This window comes from Rhizophagus irregularis, chromosome 26, assembly GCF_026210795.1.
Source record: "Rhizophagus irregularis chromosome 26, complete sequence".
NCBI lineage: Eukaryota > Fungi > Glomeromycota > Glomeromycetes > Glomerales > Glomeraceae > Rhizophagus > Rhizophagus irregularis.
The window spans coordinates 361259-373820 of NC_089454.1; the positions used below are offsets into that span (position 1 = coordinate 361259).

Below are 12562 nucleotides of genomic sequence, written 5' to 3' on the forward strand. Positions count from 1 at the left end.
AAATCCTATTTATGTAAGTTAAGTCTGAATAGTCATTGTTGAAATTGCAGTTATAGTTCTTTTTATTGACTCTTCTATCATTAATTTGCAACCACTGTAACGTAATATAACTTTATATATGCCGCTATCTTCATTTTGGTTATTACTATTCATGACCTAATGTTATATTGTACACTTTCCTGTCTTGTTCTTTCTATTAATTTATCTCAATACTAGTGTACAGTTCTGATATATATATACAAACTCTTTTTTCCTGCTATCTGTAGATGGCATTTTTAAAGCTCTGAACGGTTCAGTTCAGTTCTATTTTTCAGTTCTTTTCTGATTAGTCAGAATCTGTTTTGCACAATAACTCGCCATTTAGTGATCGTAAAAACCCGATCAATAGCTCGTTGAAATCATCTCATCGAGACGGTTTGAATGGTACTAAAATCATTCTTCTAGTATTGATAGATGGCGAATTGTTATTTGAAAAATTGGCAAAATTAACTCTTCATCTATCGATGCTAAAAGGATGATTTAGTACTAAGGTTGCTTGCCAAAACCTCTCCAAAATCCTGCGATAAATTTCGGCAAGATTTTACTATATGTTTACTATAGTTTCGGCAGGATTTCGGCAGTTTCGGCAAATGGGGGTTTCAGCATTTCGGCAAAGTTTCGGCAGGATTTTTAATATGATTTAATATAGTTTTGGCATTTTCTGTATAGGTTTCGGCAGTTATTAAGAAGGTTTTGGCAAGCAACCTTATTTAGTACCATTCGAACCATCTTGATGGGACGATTCTAATGAGTATTAATCGGGTTTCTACGATCACTGAATGGTGAGTTATTGCGCAAAACGGATTCTGACTAGGGATGGCAACGGTCAGTTATAGTCGGTTATGGTCGGTTATAATCAGTTATAGAAATTTAAACAGTCAGTTATGGTCAGTTAAAAAATTGGTTAAACGGTCGGTTAAACGGTCGGTTATACCATTTTACTTAAATAATTAGTCAAATGGTCAAAAAGTTAAACGTTTAAAAATGGTCGGTCAAACGGTCAGTTAAATGTGGTTAAATGGTTAAATGGCAGTTAAACGGTTATGATTATAACCGTTGCCATCCCTAATTCTGACCAATCGAGAAAAGAATCGGAAAATTCTAACCGAATCGAACTGTTCAGGTAGTTTAAGCATTTTCTTTGTCATGCCAAATTTTAAAGGACTCCCCTGAACAGGTCAGCCAAATTCAGGTAACCTGACCTGACCTAACCTGAAATTCAGGCAGGTCAGGTATGAAGATTAACCTGACCTAATTGACCTGTCGAATTCCTGAAACTATTGATTCTATTATATAATAAAAGTGAGTTGCAATATTGCGATTCACTTTTTTATATAGATTCTATATAAAAAAGTGAATTGCAATACCGCAACTCACTTTTTTTATACAAAATCAATATAAAAAAGTGAATCGCAATATTTCGAGAAAAAACGTTGCGAAAACATTTTTTCATAATATTATATTAAAAAAATGGTTTGTAACATTTTTTTTTTTGATATTTCAATAATAACGTTGGGAAAACATTTTTTTCATAATGTTATATTAAAAAAAACGTTTTGCAATATTTTTTTCAATATTTTAATAAAAAATGTTGCAAAAATGTTTTTTTTTCATAATATTATATTAAAAAAAAAAAGTTTTATACCGTTTTTTTTTAATACTTTAATAAAAATAGTCCTGAAATTTTTCAGGTTTCAGGTCAGGTCAGGTCAAACAGACAACCTGATATAACCCGACCTGACTTACCTGAAAAAAAATTTCAGGTCAGGTTTATCAATTAACCTGACCTGACCTAATCCATTCGGAGCTCTATTTTAAATACTTAAATACTTGCATATTAATTATGATTTCTCTATCAATTTCTGTTTCAATTTCTGAGTTTGAGGACTCTATATTAGTTTTGCAAAGGTCTTTAAGCTGAGTTGACTGTTATATGAAACCTGATAATGTAGTGAACTATTTTGGAGTTCTATTTCTTGTTTGTCTCTTATTAATTTTACATATTTGTTGAGAGGGCTACTGCTTTCCTTATAATAAATTCTTTTTCTTTCTTTTGCAGCTCTGACATTTGTTGGTATATGAACTTTTTCCCATTTGAGCCAATTATTGGTATGTTTCATTCTTCACTTTCTGCTAACGGATGAATTTTTAGAAAATATTAAATATATATAATTAACCAATCAGTTTTTTTTATCAGGTTTTTTTTATATATGATATAAAATCAATAGGTATAAACTGGTTAATTTTAAATTAAAATTATGCCTGAATTGATGAAATAACAAATTAAGTTAACAGGTAGTTTGTAATTCTATTAGCAAGTAAATTGCATTTTTTAAATGCCATGAGGTTTTTAGGCTAAGCAAATAGCAATCCATACTTCTGATACATAAACTAGTAATTAAAGTTATAAGTTATATTTTATTTAATATTTCTATCTAATTAATAAATAATAATAATTTATTTTTTATTTGACAATATTAGTAAAAAAAATATCTATTAAATTCTAGAAAGATTTCTTCTATTACTTTTTGTTTTCTTTTTACTCTAAGTATTTTACGTTTAAAACAATTATCACTATAGTATAAAGTACTAAATAAGTAATTTATTCAGTACAATTTATTATATTTATTTTTAATCATAAAAAATTATGTAATATCAGATAATTAATATTTATAGTTTTTCTTTTTCTTTTTAAATTTTTGCTAATATTTTAATTATTATTAGATATAACTTATATACATTATATATATATTAACTTGTTAATGAATTTTTATTAGTTATTTTATAAATATATTAAATATATTTAAACATGTAAAAAAATGTTTTATAAATAATTATATTTTAAAACTTTATATTAAATTTTATATAAATTGACAATAAAGTTAGCAGTATCAACATATCGGCTGATCAGAAAAGCCCCCCATAATTTTATATGCTAATGACAATAAGTAACCCATCAGTTATATAATGAACCCATCAACTGAGCTTAAATATTAATTGGCTTGATTTTCCAATCAGCCGATATGAATACTATTTTTGCAAGAATTACTGTTATATATCCAATGGTATTAATTGTAATTTATTCAACAATTAGTAGATGTATTATTATCAAATTATAATATTTTAAACCTCAAAAGTTATATTCAAGTTTAATTATAAGAATTGTAATACTAGAAACATTTACTTCTAAAATATCTAAAATATCATAGATTTATATTTTATGTATTAATAAAACATTTGCATACTACTTTGCATACTACTAATAAGAAATAAACTCTAAGTATTATTATTATTAAATCTATGAATCATTTCATCTGCATGATCTTCTCGATCGTAACACCAGGTCTAGGAACAAATCTTAATTTATAAGGTTTAGGAAATTTATTTTCAACATAATTTAAATCCAATTTAATAGGTTTTTGAGTAATTGGATCAACATCATTTTCGATATTAAATAAAGTAAGTACATAACCAACAGTTGTAATTAAATTTCTTTCAGCAAGATGTAGACCTACGCACATCCTTCTTCCTCTGCCAAAAGCCCAAGGATCTCTTAATTCATCATATTTTTTAAGTTTTCCATTTTCGTCAAGATAATGTTCAGGATAAAATTCATTTGGGCGTTCGAAAAGTTTTTCACTTGTATGAGCAGATTTAAAACTTGCAATTATGACAGATTTTTCTGGAATGTAATAACCTCTATATATATCATCTTTTGTTGTTGAATGTTTCAATAATAAATTTAATGCTGGCCTAATAAAAAGTAAAGAACATTTATAATTCATCTCGCAATTTTTTTTTTTTTTAAAAAAAAAATAATGAAAAAATTTCTTTACCTGAATCTGAAGCTTTCTTTAATGGTTGCAAGAAGGTAAGGTAAATTTGAATCATCTTCAGGAGTTGGAAAACGATTTCCTTGAAGACATTCATCCAATTCTTTTTGAATCTTTCGTTGCACTTCGGGATGATTTACAAGAAGAGCCTGTTTTTTTTTGTAAATATTTATAACATGAGAATCCATTATTTTGATATCGAAAGAAAAGAAAGATACATACCCAGATCCAACGTAAAGCAGCAACTGTAGTACCTGTACCAGCGACTAAAAAAGCATTATTCAGACCCATAAAATCCACTTCATCAAAAACAAAATTTTTTTTTGAATCATCATCATCATTTTCCAAAGAATCTTCATAAGGTTTTGTAGCAATATCAGTAGAAATATTCATATTCTTTAATACATGAGCAGCAAAACTATTTTCTTCTCCATCATTTTCTTTAAGTCTTTGACGTAAATCTTCTAATAATTGTTTAGACATATCATCAAGTAAATATTTTGCTTTATAAGCGTAGGAATACAATATTTTATCTATAAATGGAATATATTTTATCCATGGAAACATTTCAAAATAAGAATTTCCTGGATTTAAGACTTGAGCAAATCCGACAAACATTTGTTTTATTTGTTGTGATAATTTTTCTGATTTTTGCCCATAAGATATTGTGGCAAGTAAATCTATTAAACTTGATCTCATATCATCGGTTGGATCAAAAACTTTTGAAGAATGATTGAACAATTTTATCATGAGATCTTTTACTTCTGTTTGAATAATATTACGATAATTATTATCGACAACCTTTTGAGTAAGTGCTTGATGTGCTACTGCACGCATAGCTCTCCAATATTTTCCGTACTACAAAATTTTTTTATATCAGATACACGTATCATAATGTATTATATATACTCAATTATAAATAATTTACGTACCGGAGAAAATCCTATAGATTTTCCACCACTAGTATAAATTCCTGTAATAGCTTCATTATACTGAAAAAAAAAATTCAAATTTAAATTAATATACAAAGTAAATGAGGTCTTAATATTGCAAACAAATGCTCTCTCCTGGAAGGTTACGGGACATTTCGGTGAAACGACATTTCGGTGAAATGACCTTCGGTGAAATGACCTTTCGGCGAAATGACCTGTTACCCTCCTGGAACTAGAGGTTGGAATCGATTGATAAAAATGATCAACATTTGACGATTTTTTTCCCAAATTAAAAACTTACGGGTCTTGAGGAATAAATAGCACCACGTTTCACAAGCAAATCTCTTATAATCTCATAATCATTTAATATAATCCAAGTTTCCGCTCCATAATGAACTTTAAATATTGGACCATATTCTTTAGAAAATCTGTCAATAAAATTTTGCATTGGTACATCCTTGATTTGATGTAAATTTCCAATAATCGGAAGTGGTTTTGGTCCTGGAAGAGAAATACATTTATTTGGAAATTGTGATTTTTTACGTTGATTGAAGATAATATAGACTATTACAACAGAAATTAATGTAAATAATAATGTGGATAATTCCATCTTCTTTGAGAGAATTGAAAAGAAAGTAAGTAAAGAATATATAATACGGGTCCTATATAATACAGATATATAGATATCATGAAACACTAATACAATAATAGTGTTCTATTTTGTTATACCAATTATACAATAATATTACGTGCTTATTACCATTATATTACATAATATATTTAATTACAAATCATTTTTGGATTAAAATATTTTATTTATTTTTGGACTAATTTTGTAAAAAAAAAACTATATAAAAAAAATAAAAATAAATGTATTAAAAATATATATATATATATATATATTAGCTGATTTTTCTAGTTATTACTAATTTTAATATCACTACACTATTTAAAATTAAATAAAATCCTATTCCTTCCTACTAACCATCCTTTTCAGGAAAGTCATACCCTTGTTCTTATTTTGATCATTACCTAAATTACCATTACTAGCATTATAAGATTTATTTAATACGGCATCAAGTCCTAATTTTTCATCATTTTTGTCCAATTTTAGTACATCGCCCAAATAATTTTGTGAAGATTCAGGATTACCTATTTCTCTTGAGACATTTTCACCTTCTTCTAATCTTTCTAAATCTTTTTTATTACTGCTTGCATCACTTGAAGCAGCTACTAAACCACCAAAATCATCCGTATCATCATCATTAGATCCTTGTGAACCATTTGAATGTCTCAAACGGTTTGTTGCTTGATATAATCTACCTATTATATTTATTGTTAAATTTACGGCTGAAGAAATTAATGTAAGTAAGGGAATAATATTATCGTAAGATACAGTAAATTTTCTATATAAAATCTATAATGAAAAAAAAATACATATTAGCAAAACTCCCGAAATAATATCATTAAGATTAAAAAAAATAAAATAAATTCATACCTGAATGATTACTTGAGGAACATCCTCAATAAAAATGTTTATACAAGCACCCCAAAATATTTTTGATTTAGCTTCATCGGAAAAAGGAGCTCTGAAAAATGGAAAACCGGCTAAATTTGAATGTAAAATATTTAATGCTTCGATATCAGCACCAGCTAATACAGTAAATACGCTTGCAACTTTTCCATGAGCCGTGAACCATTGAAAAAATTTTGGTCTTGTATTTTCTTGTGTTATAATATAAAAAGCTAATATTGTATTTAATCCTATTGGCAATGTTACAAACACGACACTTTTTTTTTTTTTTAAAAAAAAAAGTATGATTAATAAGAATGAATAATTAATTGAATCAACAAAATTATGTAAATTAACGAATGAAATTACAGAATTATCTTACCTTGGTATATAAAGTACAGGAACGTCTCTGGCGTTACTACTTACAAAAGCAACATCCAAAACCAAATCGAAAATAATTAAACCAAGTTGTAAAATAGCAATGTTATTACCCTAAAAATATGCGTATAAGAAAAATTTAATATATTTACATAATTTAATGTAATTATAAAAGTCAAAGTCTTTAAAATAACCTACATTGCTATCTCTTCTTTGAGCGAATAAGAATAAAACAATCAAAAGTCCAATAATTAAGAAAACGCCTAATAATCTGTACTTATATTTTTCCCACAAATTCGCTATTATATAAAAATATAGATGTATAATTAACATATAAAGTATAAATTAAGTTAAAAATATAAACTGCTCTCACCCATACTTACGTGAAGGATTGAAGCCATATACTTGATCCAAGTACCGAGTTGCCATACCACTACCAATTGGAGTTTGAGCTTTATTCTTAACCATAGTATTAATATTATTAACAACGGTCACAACACTTAAATCATTTTCATCATTAGTTTCTTTAATACCAATAGAAATTAAATACTGCTTTTCATTTACAGTAAGATCTAATTGAGTTTTTTCATTACTAGTGAGACGTGGACGAGGTACGGGAACAGCATTAGATAAATCGTTTAATAAAGTATTAAAGAAATTGGTTTGTTGTTCCTGAGATAAACTATCAAAATAACTTGTACCCTCAGGGGACAAACGTAATAAACCAGTCGTCGAAGGAGCAAAAGGATCTTTTTTTGGTTCTATATTAAAATTCCAAACATTATCTCTTATACCTAATAAAGGTTCTTTATATGACTTATCTACAACGAAACCATTGTCCATCTTAATAAAATAATTTCCATTAGATACACTAAAAGTACTTCCTAATATGTTTGCATTAACGGTTTTACCACCATTTTCCAATTTACATGATGATTGAGAAATGCTTTGACGTAAATAAGGTTTATTATCAATTAATTGATAAATAGACAATAAACCATTAGATAATTCTACTGGATCATAAAAATTAATTGTAATATTTTGTATATTCGGATTTATAGTAGTTTTAATTGCAGGAACAGTTGATTCTACATTTAAATTAAAATATCCATTATCTCTATTTCCATCAAATTTTGGTAAATCAATTACTTGGAATTGCCAAGAATTAGAATTTTCAACTTGAGAAACTAAAAGAGTATTATTTGGTAATATTTGATATACACCTTTTATGCCTATAGGTTGAGGTTCAGGAAATTCCCAATTAATAGGATCAGTATTATCTTCATCAAATAAATATCCATACATAGATGGACCAGTAGGAGCAGTAACAGTATTTGTTAAAAGGTAACCACCAAAAGCTAAACTATTTACTGCCCAGACCACATTTACATTTTCGACAGGAAGTATTCTATTGATAACGCGAAAAGATGTAACAGAACCAGAAGATAAGAAATTAATTTTAATATAAAAAGTATTAGGTGGTAAATTTCCGGTAGGATTCGATTGTAAAGCAGTTAAAGTACAAACTTGACCAACTCCAGAAAATGCGATATCACAAATTAAGGAAACAAAAACTAAATTTGGAACAGGAGTTTGATAAAGTAATAAAGGATTACCAGGATTTTGACCATATGCAATAGGTAAAATGAATAATTGACCTTGCGGTAATAATGGATTAGTTGCATTAAAAGCTGTTGTAGTATTTGCAAAAGCAATGGCGTAACCTTCATCAACTGTACGTATAGCTATAGCTGATATAATTCCTTCACCTTCATTAGCAAGTTCTCCAAAAGTTAACTTTGTAATTGATCCATCAGGTTCAACTCTAAATTGTTGCCATTCTATATTATTATTTTGACCTGTACCATATCTCATAAATCCTTTTTCTCTATTAATATTAAGTACAAATTGATCATTTGGTATAATTATTTGCAAAGTATTGTTAACAAATGGTAATCCGATATTTGTTCGACTTAATACATTACCATCATAATCAATTACCATTCCCCATTCAACATATGTAGAAGGATTATTAATATCCGTTGCATCATAATAAGCAATGAAAATTTGATTCTTTCTAATTAAAACATATTTCATATATTCTAACCATATGCCACCGCTAACCATTTGAAAAGCACAATAATTAAGTGGTTGAATATCTAATTTTAAATCTTTTTCCACCACTGTTCCGTCAGTATTAATAATTCTTAATGAAAGCATTTCATGAAAACAAAGATAATTATTAATTGATGTTGTTACATTTTTTCTAACTATTCTTACTACCATTGTACCATCATCATATGATTTTGAATCCCATATACGAGGTAATGTTTGTCCATAATCAATTTGTTCATTATGTGAAAGAACTCTTATATCTGCTGTTGTATATAATGTATATGAACATAAGATAATCGCAAAAATTAATAAAAAATTCCCTAGTAATATTCGCATTTTTATAAAAGAAATGAAAAGAAAAAAAAAATAAAAGGAAAATAAAAAGAATTTTTTATTTTTTTAAATTTTATTTTCTTTTATATACTGTATTATATTTTGTGCGCAATTCACTTATATTTATAGTATTAAATCTGTATAAATAAGTAATCGTTAGATGCAGGAGAATTTTAAATGTATAGGTACCATATATATTTTTTTTTGATGTAAGTAAAAAACTGGTAAAAATCGACAAAAAATGGCGCATTTTCATTTGTACAACAAAGTATTATTAGTGGATTTTATCCATTCAAAGAAAAGAAGAACGGATATTAACTCATTTATAACATGCAGATTGCTTTCTAACAAAATATATATTATATATACGTGCATAGCCTCCTTTTTTTTTTTTAATATACATATATATATATATTTACTAATTTTAATTTGTATCAGGCGTTCGATTAGTTATTTATAAACACTATCACTAAACGGCTGTGACCTGTAAACCCTGTGTCCCTGTTATAAAAAATATAAAAAAGGCGATTGCGGGGGGCTTTTTAATTATATTACTTTATATGTTAGTGTTCAACAATTAAAGGATCGTCAGATCGATTAATATATTGTATACAGTTGTTTGAACTGAAAAAAAAATAGTATTTATTTAAATCTTTAAAAAGATATTAATTATTCGGAAATGACGTAAGATAATAAAGTATTTTCGTCTCTTCGGATAACAATTGTTTCCAAATGTAGATTTCTTTTTCAATAATACTAATTAAAGAAAGTTTTTATTTCTTTTTTAATCAACAGAACCTATTGGTCACACCAATGCATTAATTAGGATAATTAAAGTGTGACGGTTAATGTGGTGAAATATTTGTGCATGATAGAGTTCCGAATTTCAGTGGCGCAGCTCAAAAAAATTCCAAAATACTATCTCATTTAAAGGTTCATAGCCGAAAATTTTTTTCTAATTTTAGACGCGATATAATATAAAATAAATTGAAACATTTGTAGTTTTATAGAACTAATCCAAATAAAGAAACATGAAAAATCTTTTCTTCAATTTTGATTTTTGAAACAGAAGTACAATCTTGAAACAAATTTATTCATCTTGTTCGTTCATTGGTTAATTTTTTAATTGCACGTGATGATCTTTATTATAATTTTGGGCCGATTGTTTAGCCGGTAAAAATGTAAATAAAATAATAATAAATATCAAAACTTGTTTGTCATCTTGAAAAAGATCATTAGGCTGGAATAGGGTGTTATAATTAAATAAATTGGTTTGGTTAAATTAAAATCTGTAAGTTTAAACAATTTTAGCAATTAAAGAAATAAATGATTCAATATTTAGATGTAAATGGAACTACTATACATAGTGAATTACGCGTTTTCAAATTTAAATAATTAATATGATTATCCACTAAAGCGCACGTCATGCCAAAATTACAGTAATTTACTTATTTACTTGCTTAATATGTCAAATTCATTGACCTAAAATATGACAGATGTTATTCATATATAAATTGCAAGTAAATGAAATTTATTGATTACTAAAACACTATTAAAAAAATCGTTAATCTAATTTAATCATTTTTTTTTAACTAAATTATTTATATCATAAACTGATTTTTTAAACGTTATTTAATTAATTTATTTTATTTACACTAGTCTAATCTTTTCTTTTAAATATAAATATATATGTAAATTACTAATATATACCTTTAACCATAATGTTGGCCAGGAACAGCATAATGTAGGCCAAAATTTTCATAATTCTTACCAGGGATGCTTTATTTTTGGGGTGTTTGATATTATAAGTATACAGTACATTATATTATCTTATTACATTCCTTCCTCAAAAATTATTGAACTTATCTAATTCCCATAAAAATACCTTAATAACTGAAATTAATTACCAGTATAAACATATATCTATTAAGGACTTTATTAATATTAAACAAAACTGCAATAATTTCAGAAAAGGCAAAATAATAATAGTTTATAATTAAAGGAAAATATTATTTTTATTTTTATTTAATATTTGATTTAGAATTGATTGATAATAGAATACAATACATACCTACTGAGTCACTTAGATCATTTAACAATGCACATGTGGGTTCAATTGAAGTTGAATGATGAGTAGTTTATAAATTAATTATATTAGAATAGTTTTTTAGTGTAGTATTTATATATATATTTCACTATTTACTAATAGTTCTAATAATTTATAAATGCATTGTAGTTAAAAAAAAAGAATTAATTAATACAGAATAAAAGTCAAAAATCCTTTGTATTTATATATTTTGATAATATACCAATTAATTTACTTATAAATTATTTTAAAAGTTCCTTCAAATTATTTTACTATGTAATTATATATAATTATTATATTAGTTATATAAAATCATACTATTATTATTGTAAAAATATATAAAAAATAATAATGAAACTGTAAAATTTATTAAAGAATTAATTTATAGTTTATATAATTTGCAAATATATTTGATGTTTAAAAATATCAATGATTTAAAGTAATAATATTTATTATATAATATTTTAAAAACTCTTTCTAATAATATTCATATCCATTTTTTTTTGAAAAAAAATTTTTTTATTTTTTTATTTTTTTACTTTCACTTTAATAAAAACTTTTATTTTATATACTTTAAACTTTATCTTAACAGTAAAAACTCCTTTTGTAATTTATTTAGTATAATTTTTATTTTTCTTTTTATATTTTTTTTCATGTTTTTCTTTTTTATTTTTATAGAATTTCTAGATTTAAAGCAGTTTAAAGAGACATATTGTCTAAAATAAACAAGACTAAAAATAACAACAAGATGTGAATATACTTAAATGAATACTAATAAGTAAAATAAAGACCTTATGATATGAAAAGAGTTTACTTTGATAAAGCCACACCAATTTGATTTTTTATTTAACATAACCCCTCCCTCTGTTTTTGGATTTTTTATGTAAAAAAAATATATACAATTTAGGCCAGAATTAAACAAATCTTTAAGTCTTGATCAGAATTATTATTCAAAATTTTTGCTCATTCTTTTGGTCAAAATTTTGGCCAAAATTAATAGTAATTCTGGCCATGTATTTTATTTTATGTATTATTTTTTATTTCACCTCCTTCTTATATTAAGATCCCCTATATTATATTAAACTTTAAAATGGCCTACTAAGTCAAGTATAAATAAAGACTTCATCAACTTTATCAACTTTTTATATAATAATTTACTTTACACTAATGGATTTTCTTTTTTTAAAATACTTAATAAAACTATCAAGAAACATGCATAAAAAAACTCCTTAACTTATGAAATACCTTTTAAAGCTTACCTCTAAAATACTTTTATTAGTCTACTAGAACATTTTAAGTGTAAACTTTCAATATCTTCTTTTTCAAAACTGGT

The 12562-nt window shown here is 25.8% G+C and overlaps 2 protein-coding genes across 2 annotated transcripts; both read right to left on the reverse strand.

Moving 5' to 3' along the window:
• Positions 1–3161: 3161 nt before the first annotated feature.
• OCT59_017241 (uncharacterized protein) lies at positions 3162–5029 on the reverse strand. Its single transcript, XM_066137364.1, has 4 exons — positions 4805–5029; positions 4095–4730; positions 3876–4021; positions 3162–3792 (listed from the first exon to the last, which is right to left on the reverse strand). The coding sequence occupies exons 2-4, from the start codon at positions 4707–4709 to the stop codon at positions 3345–3347; spliced, it is 1209 nt and encodes a 402-aa protein (XP_066003958.1). The 5' UTR covers positions 4710–4730; positions 4805–5029; the 3' UTR covers positions 3162–3344.
• A 544-nt stretch (positions 5030–5573) lies between these two features.
• Positions 5574–9146, reverse strand: OCT59_017242 (uncharacterized protein; the record flags this gene model as incomplete). Its single annotated transcript, XM_025318887.2, has 5 exons — positions 5574–6221; positions 6303–6594; positions 6700–6809; positions 6894–6994; positions 7079–9146. 5 exons carry the CDS (start codon positions 9144–9146, stop codon positions 5772–5774), a joined length of 3021 nt encoding a protein of 1006 aa, XP_025175118.1. The 3' UTR covers positions 5574–5771.
• Between the last annotated feature and the right edge of the window lie 3416 nt (positions 9147–12562).